Source organism: Bos taurus, chromosome X (genome assembly GCF_002263795.3).
Source record: "Bos taurus isolate L1 Dominette 01449 registration number 42190680 breed Hereford chromosome X, ARS-UCD2.0, whole genome shotgun sequence".
Lineage (NCBI taxonomy): Eukaryota > Metazoa > Chordata > Mammalia > Artiodactyla > Bovidae > Bos > Bos taurus.
In genome coordinates, this window is record NC_037357.1 from 106,815,673 (window position 1) to 106,836,114 (window position 20,442).

Sequence of the window (20,442 nt, forward strand, 5' to 3'; positions counted from 1 at the left end):
TTTGTCTGCTGTAGACATTGTTATACTTGGCTCCCAAATTTACTTAACTGAAAGATCAAGATCAAAAGAGCTTCTCCCGTCCCAATGCCAAATTCCTAGGGAAAGAATCTGATGGCTTTTCCCAGGTGAGTTCCATGCTCTTTTTGCAATAGATCGTGGGGTGATATGGGAGGATGAATATGGATACTGAGGACTTAAATCTAGAGACCAGTGATATTTGTCTTTTGAAAGAGATGAAGCTATTGGTAAGAGAGAACCAAAGGCATGAGTGAAGCAGATAACTTTGGATGAGCCCCTTCTTGGGGGCGTCTCACAAATACCACTGACTGGACAGCATATGCCTGTAGTGGGGATGCCCTCACTTCTCTGTGATACATATGTCAACAGTTACTACATAAGTATTAGAGGATGGGAGTCATTCATCCGTTCCTATAGTACCTCTCCTGTATTCTTCCAGCACTCACTGGCTAGTACAACAGCCCTGACCCACTGCAAATTTCTGCCTAAGGGCTTTCTTTCATACACATGTGAATTAATGCCCTTAGTAAAGTTCCTATGGAGCAGCCCTTGTGTGTGCATACTCAGTTGCTCAGTCGTGTCTGACTCTTTGCAACCCCATGGACTGCAGCCCACCAGGTTCATCTATCCATGGGATTACCCAGGTAAGAATACTGGAGTGGGTTGCCATTTTCTTCTCTAGGAGATCTTCCCAACCCAGGGATTGAATCAACTGTCCTGTGTTTCTTGAGTTGGCAGGTGGATTTTTTTTTTTTTTTAACCACTGAGCCACCTGGGAAGCCCACAGAGTAGCCCTTAGCAATGACAAATGAGAACTGGGGAGAAAACCATGGACCAAACTACCCTCTGAGAAACAAGGAGGATAACTCTGAGGCATATTCTTCTGGACTGCAGAAGTCCAGGCATATCCTGGACTGCAGAGAACCCCATTTGAACACAGAACAAACCTGCTAGTATTTCATCTTTTATTTTATGTTTTTGGCTTCCTCTACTTTCATATTTGGTCTCACTCACTTTCTCACTCCTCTAATGGTGCTAACTCCCAAACAGACTGCCTGTCCTAAAATACCATATAATTTTTTTTTTCCTTGTGGGAATGCAACATAAGACAGAAGCAGAGGACACAAATTGTCAAACGCCTGTCTTCAGGGCTGGCATGATGGCAGGGAACAGGAGAGCTCAGTAGTTGGCAAAGGTTGGCAAAAGTAAGAGAGAGAGAGACAAGGAACCATGAGAAAGCTTCAGGTCTGATGTAGACCTGGCTGAGTCAGGGTGTAGAGTGTGAATATCGCTGGAACACTGAGGAAGATCTGATTTATGCAGAGAAAAGAAAAAGCAGCATTGGAAAAGACAGTACAATGTCCTCAGCCAGATCATGGAGGAAGGCCAGTAACAGACAAACTGATTCAGACTCACCCCCTTGGAATCCAAGCAGATGAAAACACAAAGGGAGCAGGACCCTGCTGGCTGTCTGGAGACTTGGGGTTCATGTGGTCAGTGACCTGGGGTGTATTAGGGAAACTTCTCAGCTGCGATCCAGAAGAGTGAATTAACAATTCATTAATATAGTCTTGTGTGTATGCGTGCTCAGTAGCTTTAGTCATGTCTGACCCTTTGAGACCCCATGTACTGTAGCCTGCCAGGCTCCCCTGTCTGTGGGGTTCTCCAGGCGAGAACACTGTTGTGGGTTTGCCAAGCCCCCCTCCAGGGGATCTTCCTGAACTAGGGATTGAACCCATGGTTCCTGCAACTCCTGCATTGCAGGCATATTCTTTACCCACTGAGCCACCTGGGAAGCCCCTAATATAATCTTAGTTCACTTGAATAATTAATTGTTAACCTGTCAATATAGAGAATGCTGCCTGACAAATGAAACCACTGGCTAATGTTTCACTTTAGTAAAGTATTTCTTGTAAGAAGAAAGAATTATTTCCTTGCAGATATAATTTTAAAAAGATAAGGCCTTCAATTTAAAACTGGGTAAAACACTGTGTTAAAGCTTAACAACAGAGAGTACTTCAGAATTTTACTCAGGAACATGTTAATTAATAAGTAAAGATATAAAGATCCAACAATCTGATATGTATTCACTGAGAATATGCTAAATCTGACAGAGAAAAATATAAAAATTACTTAACTAATCCTAAAATGTAGAGACCAAAGCTCTTTTCAATTGATAGCTGATGAGAAAGAACCAGTTCCAATATCCTTCATTAGTTGATTGAATTGCAAAGTTTTACATAACTCTTTATAAAGCTAAGTATTTCCTGAAATAGAGGAAAAAAAAACATAAAACTTTAGTAACTGATTATAATCTATATAATTAAGTCTCTAGAAATTCCATAGCTATTTCTACTTGAAAGTGATTGGATTTCCTTTATTAATTCTATTTCCAACAGTCTAATAAAATGTGTAGTTAAAAATAACCCAGAGACACTGGGAAAAAGGTACTCTATGTTCCTTTTTTGATGTATATGCTTTGGCTCTAAAAATTTCACAATCATGGATAGAAAATACAAATAAGAATCAAAGAGACTTCCCCTGGAGAAGGGAATGGGTACCCACTCTAGTATTATTGCCTGGAAATTCTATGGACCGAGGAGCCTGTGTGGTTACAGTCCACAGGGTTGCAAAGAGTTGGAAACAGCCACTAAACAAAAAGACAAGATAGACATTTTAATATACAGAAGACAATATAGAAAGGTGGAGTAATTAATGGAGTTGATGGTCTATATTCCAAATCAGGCAGTTTCCCTCTTTGGGATAAGAAGGGCTAGAGATATTTCATGTGAAATGGAGAAAAGGAGTTGGCTTCACTGCTTAAATCCAGGGACTATGATTTCTAAAGCTAAAGCTAAGTTGCTTCAGTCGTGTCCGACTCTGTGCGACCCCAGAGACGGCAGCCCACCAGGCTCCCCCGTCCCTGGGATTCTCCAGGCAAGAACATTGGAGTGGGTTGCCATTTCCTTCTCCAATGCAGGAAAGTGAAAAGTGAAAGTGAAGTTGCTCAGTCGGGTCCGACTCTTAGTGACCCCATGGACTGTAGCTTACCAGGCTCCTCCATCCATGGGATTTGCCAGGTAAGAGTACTGGAGTGGGGTGCCGTCACCTTCTCCGTGATTTCTAAAGGTAGGGTGAAAAAATACTGGAAACTGCTGCCTGAGGCTGCAATTTATACAGAGCAGCAGCTGGCCGTGTAACCAGAGCTGCCTGAGGCTCACTAATCAGTTCTGTATTTCTTTCATATCCCACCAGGGAGGAGGCCCAAGCCTTCATTATGAGAGCTACTTGTCAACTGAGAGCCCTAGGACATTCCTGGAAGTAGCCTCATAAGGTCTTGTCAGGGAGGAAAGAGCTGAGAGAGTGAAAGAAAGAGAAAACAATGCAAAGTGAGTAAAAAATTATATATTCCCTTTAGATAAGTCTGTGATCTACCATTCTAAAATGCATGAAAAGGGACTTCCCTGGTGGTCCGGTGATTTAGAATCTGCACTTCCAATATAGGGAGCACAGGTTTGATCCCTGGTCAGGGAACTAAGATCCCACATGCCATGAGGCATGGCCTAAAACTTTTTAAAAAATAAAAATTCATGAAGAGACCTAATGCTGAGAAAGACAACTAACAAGATAAACATCAGAACAGGAATTACATACTCATGATGTTAATTTTATTGACTATGTTGACAAATGCTATATAGTATGCATGGCTAGGATACTCAGAGATAAAGTCTTATTAAAGAATGAACAAGAAAACATTAAATCAGAAGTTACATACATTTAAAAGGTGAATAAAAGAAAAACTGAAGTATGGGAAATACAAAATATCATCAAAATAAACAATAAAATCAAAAAACAGGATAAACTCTAAATTGAACATCATTGAAAAGCCTATTACTGACTTGGAAGATAGCACTGAACATTTCATCTACCACACAGTAAAGAGATAAAAAAAGGTAAAATCAATTCACAAGATGTAAATATCCCCACAAGATCTACTGAGATTCCTTATGCTCATGCTTTAGGCCCTACGCTCTTGGGATCTCTTTCCAAAATAGAGAATGCAGGCAAGGAAGAGAAGGAATATTTGATATTAGTTGAGAATTTTCTAACATTGAAGAGAGATATAAGTATTCAAAATGATAGCACACTTTGAATACCAAGCAGAATAACAAGAATGAAATAATATAATAGACCCATTGCTAGATATATAATAAAGAAATTTTCAGGAAATAAAGAATGAAAGGAAAAAAAAAACTTAGAAGCTAAGTGTCAGTTTATCTTTTAGGTAAAGTTGACATACAACAGATTTCTCATCAACAAGAAAGGCCCATAAAAGATGGGGTAATAGCTTCAAAGTGCCGAGGGGAAAATAATTTTGAACTTAGAATTCTATGCCCAGAGAAAGCGTAATTCCAAAGTAAGGGCAAAACGTAGATATTTCTAGAAATAAAAAGACTAAAAGAAGTTGCCAAAAACTAACCAAACTAACCCTTACAGAGGGGGTTCCCTGGTGGCTCAGAGTGTAAAGTGTCTGCTTGCAATGCAGGAGACCTGGGTTCAATCCCTGGGTCGGGAAGATCCCCTGGAGAAGGAAATGGCAACCCACTCCAGTAGGCTTGCCTGGAAAATCCCATGGACAGAGGAGCCTGGTAGGCTACAGTCCATGGGGTCCCAAAGAGTTGGACATGAATGAGCAACTTCACTTTAATCCTTACAGTCCTTGATTTTGATCAGAAGAAAGACCCTAAGTGAATGATTTTTTTTTTTTTCCTCCTTGCTTGTATCTTTCAATGATGTGTTTTGTTTACAAGATGGTTGGATAGGACTCAAAAGTTCCCTAGATTCCTCACAATGCCTACTTAAGCCTTTCCTTCCCAGGGTAAATACCCTATATTGCCCAGTCTGTTCTCCAGGAACTATTCTTTGCTGTATGATTGGTTGGGTCAGTGGGGATAAGACCCATGGATTGTATACCCCAAAGTCAGAAGTAAGATCTAGACATTTTTCTCTTTAACCAAATTCTCAGTTTATATCACTGCCTCTTCTCTTTGCTTGCTACTCTTGAAATGTTTGTTTTTAGAGTCATATCCATGGCACTCTTCTCTTACTGAACATTTTGTCTTAACGTGTGAACATTAGAAACACCTAAGCACATTTAAAATGTAGAATCTTGCATTTAGCCTCAAATAATGACCCAGAAAATGAAGGAGAGTGAACCCTGCAACTGCATTTTTAGCAATCAACTGAGACAATTAACTAAGAACCACTGCTTTTATAAGCATAATCATGCTTTGCTTTTTACTTATACCAATAAGTCACAAAATTTATATCAGAATCAAACTCATGTTAAAAGTTCCATACAAATATATTTACCTGCTAACTGGCCATTTCAAAATAAATGTCCTTTATTTACCTAAACTAGTTCATTCAGATTTGAACCCATCTTCCTATCACTTGACTCCATGTAGTCCCTGAGCTGCAAATGTGCTCCCACTCACATTTGTTCACACATTTTCTATCAATCCCCAACCCACTAATCCTGAGTTCCAACCAGTTCTTACTCCTGGACATGTTATGTACTGTCACATTTTTTTATACTTTGGCACCCGTCCCTCCTCCTAGTCTGAGAGGTCACACTCCTCTTCTATATCTGGAGATTCCAACTCTATTAATACCATGGTCAAATGCAGTGTCTTCTGTGAAGTCTTTCCTTACTTCCCAGCCAGGTCCCCACCTCTGTTTCTATACCAAGGTCTCAATCACAGCATTTTCCATGTGGTCTGGAAACTACCTGCTTACACCTGTCTTCCTCACCAGTCAGGGAGAACATGCAGAAAGTTCTGATCAGCTCTCATTTGTTTTTATATCTCAGAATTCAGTACAGGACCTGCTGCTGCTAAGTCACTTCAGTCATGTCTGACTCTGTGTGACCCCATACACAGCAGCCCACTAGGCTCCTCTGTCCCTGGGATTCTCCAGGCAAGAACACTGGAGTGGGTTGCCATTTCCTTCTCCAATGCATGAAAGTGAAAAGGGAAAGTGAAGTCGTCCAGTCGTGTCCGACTCTGCGACCCCATGGACTGCAGCCCACCAGGCTCCTCCATCCCCGGGATTTTCCAGGCAAGAGTACTGGAATGGGGTGCCATCACCTTCTCCAGAGTACAGGACCTAGCTTGGAGCAATTATTCAGCATGTGTTTCTTAAGTAGGGCATAAACACACAAGGGAATTGGTAGATACTTGGGCTTCCCTGGTGGCTCAGAGGGTAAGGAGTCTGCCTGCAATGCAGGAGACCTGGGTTCAATTGGGAAGATCCCCTGGAGAAGGAAACAGCAACCCACTGCAGTACTCTTGCCTGAAAAATCTCATGGATGGAGGAGCCTGCTAGGCTACAGTCCATGGGGTCGCAAAGAGTTAGACATGACTGAGTGACTGAGCGACTTGGACAATGTTCACAGAACCTAGATATTTCAAATCTGCATATGTATATTTTAAAACGTACACTGTCAACTTCATATGGAACATTCTATTCCTCAGGAAATTCACATACTAATGAGCAAATTGTGATCAAGAGGCTCCAAGTAAAACCTTTTAATTTTTTTTTAAGATTTATTTCTAAATATAAAGCTACAAATATCAACAGCATGTTCTGTGTCCTCTAGAGATAAGAAAGAATTGTGTGGACATTGTTAGCTCTATATCTGGTTACTCCCCCTAAACCTCATGTAACTGTTCTAGTCTCTGAATTGATTTGGTGCCCTTTCATTTTTTTAAAATTGAAGTATAGTTGATTTATAATACTGTGATGGTTTTAGGTGTACAGCATAGTGATTCAATTCTTTTTTTCTGATTATATTCCATCATAGGTAATTATAAGTATTGAATATAGTTCCCTGAGCTATAAGGAAGGTCCTTGTTGCTTATCTATTTTATGTAAAGTAGTTTGTTTTCTTTAATTCCATACTCCTCATTTTCCACCCTCCCTCCCCCCTTTGGTGAGCGTAAGTTTGTGTTCTATGTCTATGAGTCTGTTTCTGCTTTGTATGTACTATTTTTTTAGATTCCACATATAAGTGATATCATATAGTATGTCTTTCTCTGACTTACTTCACAAAGTAAAATATTATCTAGGAATATCTGTGTTGCTGCAAATAGCAATATTTAATTCATTCTTATGGCTGGGTAATATTTCATTGTGTGTGTATATTTATATACATATGTGTATGTGTGTGTATATATATATAGTTGCTGTTGTTCAGTCTTTGCAACCCCACGGACTGCAGCATGCCAGGCCTCCCTGTCCCTCACCATCTCTCAGAGTTTGCCCAAGTTCATGTCCACTGCATCGGTGATGCCATGCAGTCATCTCATCCTCTGATGTCCACTTCTCCTTTTGTTGATGGTTTGTCTTTTCCTTTTGTTGATGGTTTCCTTTGCTGCATCAAAGCTTTTAAATTTGAATACTTCTCATTTGTTTATTTTTGCTTTTACTGCATTTGCCTTGGGAGAGTGATCTAAGAAAATACTGCTATAATTTATTTCAGAGAAAATTTTGCTTCTGTTTGACCTATGTTCTTCTCTAGGAGTTCTATGGTGTCAAGTCTTACATTTGGGGTTCCCAGGTGGCTCTGTGGTAAAGAATCTGCCTACCAATGCAGGATATGCAGGAGACATGGGTTTGATTCCTGGGTTGGGAAGATCCCCAGGAGAAGAAAATGGCACTCCACTCCAGTATTCCTGCCTGGAAAATTCCATGGACAGAGGAGCCTGGCAGGCTATAGTACATGGGAATTGCAAAAGGTTAGACACCACTGAGAATGCACACGTCTTGTATGTAGGACTGTAAACCATTTTGAGTTTTTGTATATGGTGTGAGAAAGTGTTCTAATTTCAATGATTTACAAGTAGCTGTCCAGCTTTTCCAACATCACTTGCTGAAGAGACTGTCTTTTCTCCATTGTATATTCTTGTCTCCATTGTCACAGGTTAACTGACCATAGGTGTGCGGGTTTGTTTCTGGGCTCTCTGGCATATTCCATTGACCTATATATTTGTGCCAATACCATGCTGTTTTGATTACTTTTGCTTTGTAGTCTTATCTGAAGTCTGGAAGGGTTTTACCTCTAGCTTTTTGTTCTTTTTCTTCAGGTTTGCTTTGGCAACACTGTGTATTTTTTCATTCCATCTAAGTTTTAGGATTACTTTTTCTACTACTTCTGTGAAAAATATCATGGGTATTTTGACGGGGATTGCATTATATTTGTAGTTTGCTTTGGGTAGTATGACCATTTTAACAATATTAATTTTTCCAGTCCCAGAGCATGGGATATCTTACCATTTCTTTGAATTATCTTCAAGTTCTTTTATCAATGTTTTACAGTTTTTAGTATATAGGTCTTTAAACTTGTTGGTTATATTTATTCTTAGATATTTTATTTTGATGTAATTTTAAACAGGATTTTTTTTTTCAATTTCTTTTTGTGGTACTTCATTATTACTTTAAAGAAATTCAACAGATCTCTGTATATCAATCTTGTATTCTACTGTAGAAATACAAAAAACCATAAGGGAATACTATGAACAATTATATGCCAACAAATTTGACAACCTAGAAGAAACAGACAAGTTTCTAGAAACATACCACCCACCAAAATTAAATCAAGAAGAAACAGATTTAAAAAAAGAAGAAATAGATAATTTAAATAGACTGATCACTAAATGTGAAGTAGAATCTGTAATTTAAAAACTCCCTACAAACAAAAGTCCAGGACCAGATGGTCTTACAGGCAAAATTCTATCAAACATACCAAGAAGAACTTATACTGATCCTTCTCAAAATCTTCCAAAACAACTGAAGAGGAGGGGGCACTCCTAAAGACATTCCACAAAGCTGCCATCACCCTGATACCAAAATCAGACAAAGACACCACCAAAAAAGGCAATTACAGTCCAACATCTTTCATTAATATATAGATGTGAAAATTCACCACAAAATATTAGCAAACCGAATGTAACAAGACCAAAAAAATCATACACCACAACCAAGTGGGATTTGTCCCAAATTCACAAGGATGGGTCATAATATGCAAATCAATCAATCACCACATCAACCAAAGAAAAGACAAAAACCACCTGATCAAAAAACTAAGAGGAAAGGACACTCCCAAAGACATTCTATAAAGCCACCATCAACTAAGGTCCTACTGTATAGCACAGAGAACTATTAATATATTCAATATCATGTGATAAACCATAATGGAGAAGAATATATAAAAGAAAGAATATATATATATATATATATATATATATATATATATATATATATATAACTGAATCACTTTGCTATACAGCAGAAATTAACACAACATTGTAAATCAAGTATACTTCATTAAAAAAATATTGACTACGAAATGAAGAAAAAACAACTAGAGAAGTAGATGGCAAATCTTGTATCCTGCTACCTTCTTGAATTCATTTATTAGTAGTAATAGTTTTTGTGTGGAGATTTTAGGATTCTCTATAATCATGCCATTTGCAAACAGTGACAACTTGACCTCTTCTCTTTCGATTTGAATACCTATTTTTTCGTTTCTTTTGCATGGCAAGGACTTCCAACACTATGTTGAATAGAAGTGAGAGTGGGTGATGCCCTTTGAATTTTAAAAGCCACTGGTATTTACAACTGATGGACTAAGAAATGATCTAAAGTATACAAAGCAACAGTTTCCTCTCCATAAATCCCCTAACACCTTTGGATTCTTAGAATTTCATTCACTATTCCATTTTGTCTACTTGAGTTGCTTCTGTCACATTTTCATTTGGACAAATAATAGTCAGCACTAACATTTCTAGCTACAGATACCTTTTTTGAAGAAGGTAACATCCAGGATTAAATCTGAAGCATCTAATGTAGCATTGCCATTTTAAGCATTTTTGAAATATTCACAACATGAAATAATAACATGTCCTCCAGGTTCTTATTCACACGCCCTTCTCTGCATTTAAGTATGTAAATAATCCAACAGTACAGCAGAGGTAAGGACAGACAAATAATCTATGACTCTATACTCAAAGAGACATCTTCCAAGGGCTAGAGAACAAGAAGGACTTTTAGAAATTTGTAGAATTTTAGTTTTTGTCCTTTCCAGGATGGCAAATCTGGGTATGTGAGCCTCCACTCTCCTCTACTTCAATAACTGCAGACAAGATTAACTGATCTCATAGATGTGTCTCGAGAATTCTACTTAACACCATCCAAAGAAATTATGATCAATCCACTGACAGTGGTTCCTAGAGGTCATTCCTGGCCCAGTACAGAGATTGCCAAAATTTTTATTTACAGTATCAGAGAGTAAATATTTTATTGGAGAATAATTGCTTTACAGAATTTTGTTGTCTTCTGTCACACCTCAACATGCAGACAGTAAATATTTCAAACTTTGCAGCATATGGCTTCTTTCCCCTTAACTTCACTGTTGTATTACAAAAGCAGTTACAGACAATTTATTAAAAAACGAGGGACTTTACTAGTTGTCCAATGGCTAAGACTCCAAGTTCCCAATGCAGGGGGCCCAGGCTCAATCCCTGGTCAGGAACTAGATCTCACATGCCACAACTAAAGATCTTGCATGCTACAAAGAAGATCCCATGTGTGCAATTCAGACCTAGGGCAGCCAAGAAAAAAAAAAAAGGATGTGGCTCCCCCCAAATTTTATTTATAGACAATGAAATTTAAATTTGATGTAATCTTCTTGTGTTATTCAATATTCATCTATTGATTTTTTTCAGCCAATCAAAATTGTAAAAAGAATTATTTGCATAAAACAGGTGGTAGACTAGATTTAGCTATACTACCATTCTGAAGGAGATCAGCCCTGGGATTTGTTTGGAAGGAATGATGCTAAAGCTGAAACTCCAGTACTTTGGCCACCTCATGCGAAGAGTTGATTCATTGGAAAAGACTCTGATGCTGGGAGGGATTGGGGGCAGGAGGAGAAGGGGACGCCAGAGGATGAGATGGCTGGATGGCATCACTGACTCAATGGACGTGAGTCTCAGTGAATTCCAGGAGTTGGTGATGGACAGGGAGGCCTGGCGTGCTGCAATTCATGGGGTCACAAAGAGTGGGACACGACTGAGCGACTGATCTGATCTGATGCCAACTTTTATTCCTAGTACAATTATTTTATTTTGCACAAAAGGAAATAGGACACACAAAGGTGACTTGTTTAAAATCACATGAATCAACGTGTGGTAGAGGCAGTCATTTTGTCTCAAGTTGTCTTAAAGATAGTCCATGCAAGCATGTGTGTGTGCTAACTTGCTTCAGTCGTGTCCGACTCCTTGTGACCCTATGAACTGTAGCCTGCCAGACTCCTCTGTCCATGGGATGCTCCAAGCAAGAATACTGGAATGGGCTGCCATGCCCTCCTCCAGGCAATCTTCCTAACTCAGGGATGGAAACCATGTCTCTTATGTCTCCTGCATTGGCAGGCAGGTGTTTTTTTTTTTTTACCACTAGAACCACCTGGGAAGCCCAACAATGGTCCATATTGGCTCTTTAGTATTCTATTTCCCCTCAGTGATAAGAATCAAACAACATATTCTCCTTTAAGAAAATAACATTTTTCTGGATCATTTTGAAATATATCTTTACTACTTTAAGACTCAATATAGGATCATATGGAGTATATATGCTTATGTGCATGGATTTATAAGTTGAAATCATTTTTCAGTTTTACTACCAATGTACTCCTGTACTTTAAACTAATTCCAATATTTGCAACCAGTTCATTTTATAACACATATATAACTTAGAAATTAAGTATAAAATATTCAGAGAATAGATTTCAGTTCAGTTCAGTCACTCAGTCGTGTCTGACTCTGCAACCCTATAGACTGCAGCATGCCAGGCTTCCCTGTCCATCACCAACTCCCAGAGCTTGCTAAAACTCATGTATATCGAGTTGGTGAGGCCATCCAACCATCTCATCTTCTGTTGTCTTCTTCTCCTTCTGCCTTCAATCTTGCCCAGCATCAGGGTCTTTTCAAATGAGTCCATTCTTCGCATCAGGTGGCCAAAGTATTGCAGTTTCAGCTTCAGCATCAGTCCTTCCAATGAATATTCAGGACTGATTTCTTTTAGGATTGACTGGTTTTATCTCCTTGCAGTCCAAGGGACTCTCAAGAGTCTCCTCGAACATCACAGTTCAAAAGTGTCAATTCTTTGGTGCTCAGCTTTCTATATATTCCAACTCTCACATCCATACATGACAACTGGAAAAACCATAGCTTTTTAGAAACTGGAGCCTATTATACAGAGTGAAGTAAGCCAGAAGGAAAAACATAAATACAGTATACTAACGCATATATATGGAATTTAGAAAGATGGTAACAATAACCCGGTGTACGAGACAGCAAAAGAGACACTGATGTATAGAACAGTCTTATGGACTCTGTGGGAGAGGGAGAGGGTGGGAAGATTTGGGAGAATGGCAATGAAACATGTAAAATATCATGTAGGAAACGAGTTGCCAGTCCAGGTTCGATGCACGATGCTGGATGCTTGGGGCTGGTGCACTGGGACGGCCCAGAGGGATGGTATGGGGAGGGAGGAGGGAGGAGGGTTCGGGATGGGGAACACATGTATACCTGTGGCGGATTCATTTTGATATTTGGCAAAACTAATACAATTATGTAAAGTTTAAAAATAAAATTAGAAAAAAAAAAAAAAGAATCCACCAAAGAGGCCATGGGAAAAAAAAGAAAAACCATAGCTTTGACTAGACGGACCTTTGTTGGCAAAGTAATGGCTCTGCTTTTTAATATGCTGTCTAGGTTGGTCATAGCTTTTCTTCCAAGGAGCAAGCATCTTTTAATTTCATGGCTGCAGTCACAATCTGCAGTGATTTTGGAGCCCCCCAAAATAAAATCTGTCACTATTTCCATTGTTTCCCCATCTATTTGCATGAAGTGATGGGACCAGATGCCATGATCTTAGTTTTCTGAATGTTGAGTTTTAAGTCAACTTTTTCAATGTCCTCTTTCACTTTCATCAAGAGGCTCTTTAGTTCTTCTTCTCTTTCTGCCATAAGGGTGGTGTCATCTGCATATCTGAGGTTATTGATATTTCTCCCAGCAATCTTGATTCCAGCTTGTGCTTCATCCAGCCTAGCATTTCTCATGATGTACTCTGCATATAAGTTAAATAAGCAGGGTGACAATATACAGCCTTGACATATTCCTTTCTCAATTAAAACCAGTCTGTTGTTCCATGTCCAGTTGTAACTGTTGCTTCTTGACCTGCATACAGATTTCTCAAGGGGCAGGTCAGGTGGTCTGGTATTCCCATCTCTTTAAGAATTTTCCACAGTTTGTTGTGATCCACACAGTCAAAGGCTTTGGTATATTCAATTAAGCAGATGTTTTTCCGGAATTCTCTTGCTTTTTTGATGATCCAGCGGATGTTGGCAATTTGATCTCTGGTTCCTCTGGCTTTTCTAAATTCAGCTTGAACATCTGGGAGTTCACAGTTCACTACTGTTGCAGCCTGGCTTGGAGAATTTTAAATATTACTTTACTAGTGTGTGAGATGAGTGCAATCATGTGATAGTTTGAACATTCTTTGTTCAACAGAATAGAACATTTAGAATAGATTTAGTCAGTTTTAAAATAAAATGCTCTATTATATTGATACTTGAAATAGTAGTTCTCAGAAATATCTGAAAAATGAAATAACCATCATTAAAATATATTTAACTCTACTTAAGACCAAGAATGGCAACCCACTCCAGTGTTCTTGCCTGGAGAATCCCAGGGACAGGGGAGCCTGGTGGGCTGCCATTTATGGGGTCGCACAGAGTCAGACACGACTGAAGCGATTTAGCAGCAGTAGCAAGACCAAGAAATATTTTGGGAAAAACAATTTTTTTTATTTATTGTTTAACATCAAACGAGCCCCCTTGATCGTAGAGGAAACCCCTGTTCTTGTGAGTTGAGCATTTTCATAGAGAAAATTACGCCGACGAGCTGGCTTTTTGTCAAACATCTCGTTATGAGCATCAACTTTGGCTTTTGCTTTCAACGGCAGTATGGAAATTTGAGGTAACCCATTGATCTCATACAACCAGTACATATCTTCTGTCTAGAAACAAGGAGAGGAAGAGACTTTATACACAATATCCAGGGACTCAGAAAAATGTGAGAAAATACTTACCAAATTAACAACTTCTCTCTTCTCCATGTAAGGTATGGGAAGGGCACAAAACTGAAACTGCATTTGTGCATTAAGGGCACAAATCTGATAAATAAATGATTAGTGTGGAAAATAAATTCAGGAATGCATTTGGCTTTATGAATTAAAAAACATTCAATAAAAAGTCACACTTAGAGGTCTGCCCTGTGGGTGAAGCCATCTATTTGGTTTGCATGAGACTATCACCTAGCATGAACTATATGTAATGGAAATAATACCTTGCAGGATTTATCTAAGGGAATTCCAATATGGCTATAGAACCAACTGGTATGACGTCAAGCTTCTGTTTTTAAGATTATGAAAGTACATCATTAATATAACTACCTGTAATTATTGAGCATGGTGCAAACTCATTAATGAAAATCAAAATTTAAATCCAAGTCAGTACAGCTTACATAGGAATTTACTTAAAAACCCTTCATTTCTTCTGCATTTTTGTGCAGAATGACAATACTGAATTAGGTTGTCTAGCATTTTCTGCACATGTATGTTCATACTTAAATCACATTGCTCTTACAGAGTTTCCTGATGCTACCTGTGTTTATCCAGGACTTCTGCCTCACATAAGAATTGTATCATGTATGTTCAGAAAACTCACTCAAGAGAAGTTCAGGTCAAGAAAATACTGTAGTCATTATCAGGATTTAATATGTAATGTGATATCTGTCAATGAATGTTAAATTCAGGAATTGCTTGCACATCTGGAATGGTCATGTTTTACTTGAAACTGGCCCTTCTATCCCAGGAGGACCAACCCCATGTCCAAGGAGCCGTGGCTGCGAGGGCGCAGGAGGGCCTAGAGGAGCTATCCCACGTTGAAGGTCAGGAAGGGTGGTGGTAAGGAGATACCCCTCATCCAAGGTAAGGAGCAGCAGCTGTGCTTTGCTGGAGCAGCCACGAAGAGATATCCCACGTCCAAGGTAAGAGAAACCCAAGTAAGATGGTTGGTGTTGCAAGAGGGCATCAGAGAGCAGACACACTGAAACCATACTCACAGAAAACTAGTCAATCTAATCACACTAAGACCACAGCCTTGTCTAACTCAATGAAACTAAGCCATGCCCGTGGGGCAACCCAGGACAGGCGGGTCACGGTGGAGAGATCTGACAGAATGTGGTCCACTGGAGAAGGGAATGGCAAACCACTTCAGTATTCTTGCCTTGAGAACCCCATGAACAGTATGAAAAGGCAAAATGATAGGATACTGAAAGAGGAACTCCCCAGATTGGTAGGTGCCCAATACGCTACTGGAGATCAGTGGAGAAATAACTCCAGAAAGAACAAAGGGATGGAGTCAAAGCAAAAAGAATACCCATCTGTGGATGTGACTGGTGATAGAAGCAAAGTCCAATGCTGTAAAGAGCAATATTGCATAGGAACCTGGAATGTAAGGTCCATGAATCAAGGCAAACCAGAAGTGGTCAAACAAGAGATGGCAAAAGTGAATGTCAACATTCTAGGAATCAGCAAACTAAAATGGACTGGAATGGGTGAATTTAACTCAGATGACCATTATATCTACTACTGGGGACAGGAATCCCTCAGAAGAAATGGAGTAGCCATCATGGTCAACAAAAGAGTATGAAATGCAGTACTTGGATGCAACCTCAAAAATGACAGAATGATCTCTGTTCGTTTCCAAGGCAAACCATTCAATATCACAGTAATCCAAGTCTATGCACCAACCAGTAACTCTGAAGAAGCTGAAGTTGAATGGTTCTATGAAGACCTACAAGGCCTTTTAGAACTAACACCCAAAAAAGATGTCCTTTTCATTATAGGGGACTGGAATGCAAAAGTAGGAAGTCAAGAAACACCTGGAGTAACAGGCAAATTTGGCCTTGGAATACAGAATGAAGCAGGGCAAAGACTAATAGAGTTTTGCCAAGAAAATGCACTGGTCATAACAAACACCCTCTTCCAACAACACAAGAGAAGACTCTATACATGGACATCACCAGATGGTCAACACTGAAATCAGATTGATTATAGTCTTTGCAGCCAACGATGGAGAAGCTCTATACAGTCAGCAAAAACAAGACCAGGAGCTGACTGTGACTCAGATCATGAACTCCTTATCGCCAAATTCAGACTTAAATTGAAGAAAGTAGGGAAAACCACTAGACCATTCAGGTATGACCTAAATCAAATCCCTTATGATTATACAGTGGAAGTGAGAAATAGATTTAAGGGCCTAGATCTGATAGATAGAGTGCCTGATGAACTATGGACTGAGGTTCGTGACATTATACAGGAGACAGGGATCAAGACCATCCCCATGGAAAAGAAATGCAAAAAAGAAAAATGGCTGTCTGGGGAGGCCTTACAAATAGCTGTGAAAAGAAGAGAAGCAAAAAGCAAAGGATAAAAGCAAAGATATAAGCATCTGAATGCAGAGTTCCAAAGAATAGCAAGAAGAGATAAGAAAGCCTTCTTCAGCGATCAATGCAAAGAAATAGAGGAAAGCAACAGAATGGGAAAGACTAGAGATCTCTTCAAGAAAATTAGAGATACCAAGGGAACATTTCATGCAAAGATAGGCTCGATAAAGGACAAAAATGGTATGGACCTAACAGAAGCAGAAGATATTAAAAGAGATGGCAAGAATACACAGAAGAACTGTACAAAAAAGATCTTCATGACCCAGATAATCACGATGGTGTGATTACTCACCTAGAGCCAGACATCCTAGAATGTGAAGTCAAGTGGGCCTTAGAAAGCATCACTACGAACATAGCTAGTGGAGGTGATGGAATTCCAGTTGAGCTATTTCAAATCCTGAAAGATGATGCTGTGAAAGTGCTGCACTCAATATGCCAGGAAATTTGGAAAACTCAGCAGTGGCCACAGGACTGGAAAAGGTCAGTTTTCATTCCAATCCCAAAGAAAGGCAATGCCAAAGAATGCTCAAACTACTGCACAATTGCAGTCATCTCACACGCTAGTAAAGTAATGCTCAAAATTCTCCAAGCCAGGCTTCAGCAATATGTGAACGGTGAACTTCCAGATGTTAAAGCTGGTTTTAGAAAAGGCAGAGGAACCAGAGATCAAATTGCCAACATCCGTTTGATCATGGAAAAAGCAAGAGAGTTCCAGAAAAACTTCTATTTCTGCTTTATTGACTATGCCAAAGCCTTTGACTGCGTGGATCACAATAAACTGTGGAAAATTCTGAAAGAGATGGGAATACCAGACCACCTGATCTGCCTCTTGATAAATTTGTATGCAGGTCAGGAAGCAACAGTTAGAACTGGACATGGAACAACAGACTGGTTCCAAATAGGAAAAGGAGTAGGTCAAGGCTGTATATTGTCACCCTGCTTAATTAACTTCTATGCAGAGTACATCATGAGAAATGCTGGACTGGAAGAAGCACAAGCTGGAATCAAGATTGCCGGGAGAAATATCAATAACCTCAGATATGCAGATGACACCACCCTTATGGCAGAAAGTGAAGAGGAACTGAAAAGCCTCTTGATGAAAGTGAAAGTGGAGAGTGAAAAAGTTGGCTTAAAGCTCAACATTCAGAAAACGAAGATCATGGCATCTGGTCCCATCACTTCATGGGAAATAGATGGGGAAACAGTGGAAACAGTGTCAGACTTTATTTTGGCGGCTCCAAAATCACTACAGATGGTGATTGCAGCCATGAAATTAAAAGTCGCTTACTCCTTGGAAGGAAAGTTATGACCAACCTAGATAGCATATTCAAAAGCAGAGACATTCCTTTGCCAACAAAGGTCCGTCTAGTCAAGGCTATGGTTTTTCCTGTGGTCATGTATGGATGTGAGAGTTGGACTGTGAAGAAGGCTGAGCGCCGAAGAATTGATGTTTTAAAGTGTGGTGTTGGAGAAGACTCTTGAGAGTCCCTTGGACTGCAAGGAGATCCAACCAGTCCATTCTGAAGGAGATCAGCCCTGGGATTTGTTTGGAAGGAATGATGCTCAAGCTGAAACTCCAGTACTTTGGCCACCTCATGTGAAGAGTTGACTCATTGGAAAAGACTCTGATGCTGGGAGGGATTGGGGGCAGGAGGAGAAGGGGACGACAGAGGATGAGATGGCTGGATGGCATCACTGACTCGATGGACGTGAGTCTCAGTGAACTCTGGGAGTTGGTGATGGACAGGGAGGCCTGGCGTGCTGCGATTCATGGGGTCGCAAAGAGTTGGACACGACTGAGCGGCTGAACTGTACTGAACTGGCCCTTCTATCCAGTTCATAGTAATTAAGTATTCAGAATCAATGAGTCTGGCTTTGTTGTTGAGCAGACAAACCAAGAACCATACTACCACTGGGTTAAATAACATTTTACTTCATATAAGGATGTTCAATTTGAAAAACACAGCTACATTTTGGTGATTGTGCATAAGTGGTTGTAAATGTTTATAAGTGACTCACTTATGGGTACAAATGTATGAGCTACATGAAGGAACCTGCATCCATGCCCGAGCTTAGTGGGTACACAGTAGTGAGCTATGTGAAGGGATGTACTCTCCCATTCAGAACCTAGTGATACACATGGTAACTACATGTAAGTATCTGTTCTTTTGCCCAACATATCTACAAGACCATCTGAAAATAATAACCGATAAATACACTTTTAAATCCTAAATGTTACTGTATACATTTCAATTAAGATTCAAGTAATTATGCAGTAAGTGATACACAGAAATCTCTTGCATTCCTATACACTGACATCCAAAGATCAGAAAGATAAATTAAGGAAAAAATCCCATCTACCATCACATCAAAAAAAAAATAAACTACCTAGGAATAAACCTATCTAAGGAGGCAAAAGACCTATACTCAGAAAACTATATGATACTGATGAAAGAAATCAAAGATGATACAAACAGATGGAGAGATATACCATGTTCTTGGACTGGAAGACTCGATATTGTGAAAATGATTATACTGTCCAAAGCAATCTACAGATTCAATGCAATCCCTATCAAACTAACAAGGGCATTTTTCACAGAATTAGAACAAAAATTTTTATAATTTGTATAGACACACAGAAGACTCCAAATAGCAAAAGTAATCCTGAGAAAGAAAAATGGAACTGGAGGAATCATGCTCTCTGAATTCAGACTCTACAACAAAGCTACAGTCATCAAAACAGTATAGCAGTAGCACAAAAAACAGAAATATAGATCAATGGAACAGAATAGGAAGTCCAGAAATAAATCCACACACCTGTGGTCAAGTAATCTATGACAAAGGAGGCAAGAGTATACATTGGAGAAAAGACAGTCTCTTCAATAAGTGGTGCTGGGAAAACTGGATAGCTTGATGTAAAAGAAAAGAAATAGAACATTTTAACATGATACACAAAAATACACTCAAAATGAATTACAGACCTAGATGTAAGGTCAGATACTATAAACCTCTTAGAGCAAAACACAGGCAGAACACTTTTACATTAATCAAAACAAGATCTTTTTTGATCTACCTCCTAGAATAATGAAAATAAAACCAAAAATAAACAAATGGGGCCTAATCAAATCTACAAGCTTTTGCCCAGCAAAGGAAACTATAAACAAAATGAAAAGACAACCCATAGAATGGGAGAAAATATTTGCAAACAAAACAATCTACAAGGGATTAATCTCCAAAATATAAAAACAGCTCATGCAGCTCATTATCAAAAACCAAACAACCCAATCAAAAATTATGCAGAAGATCTAAACAGTCATTTCTCCAAAGAAGAAAAAAACACATGAAAAGATGCTCAACATCGCTAATAATTAGAGAAAGGCAAATCAAAGCTACAGTGAGGTATCACATTACACTGATCAGAATGCTAAGTCTTCAGTTGTGTCTGACACTTGGTGGCCCCATGGACTATAGCCTGCCAGGTTCCTCTGTCCACTGAATTTCCCAGGCAGGAACACTGGAGTGGGTTGCCATCTCCTCCTCCAGGGGATCTTTCTGAGACCAGGGATTGAACCCTGGTCTCTTACATCTCCTGCATTGGCAGGCAGGTTCTTTACCATGAGCACGACCTGGGAAGCCTATAACTGGTCAGGATGGCCATTGTCAAAATATCTGAAAACATAAATACTGGAGAGGGTGTGGAGGCAAGGGAACCCTTCTATACTGCTGGTGGAAATGTAAACTGGTACATCCACTGTGGAGAACAGTGTGGAGGTTTCTTAAAAAACTAAAA

The 20,442-nt window shown here is 39.4% G+C and overlaps 1 protein-coding gene across 4 annotated transcripts in view; it reads right to left on the reverse strand.

Annotated features, from left to right (window-relative positions):
* Positions 1 to 13,924: 13,924 nt before the first annotated feature.
* CFAP47 (cilia and flagella associated protein 47) overlaps positions 13,925 to 20,442 on the reverse strand; it is a 502,646-nt gene continuing 496,128 nt past the window's right edge. For all 4 annotated transcript variants that reach the window (XM_024988430.2, XM_015461736.3, XM_059883840.1 and 1 more), the window contains one exon: positions 13,925 to 14,160. In XM_024988430.2, coding sequence (XP_024844198.1) covers positions 13,948 to 14,160 — 213 coding nt within the window. In that variant the 3' untranslated portion in view covers positions 13,925 to 13,947. The remainder of the gene's footprint in view (positions 14,161 to 20,442) is intronic.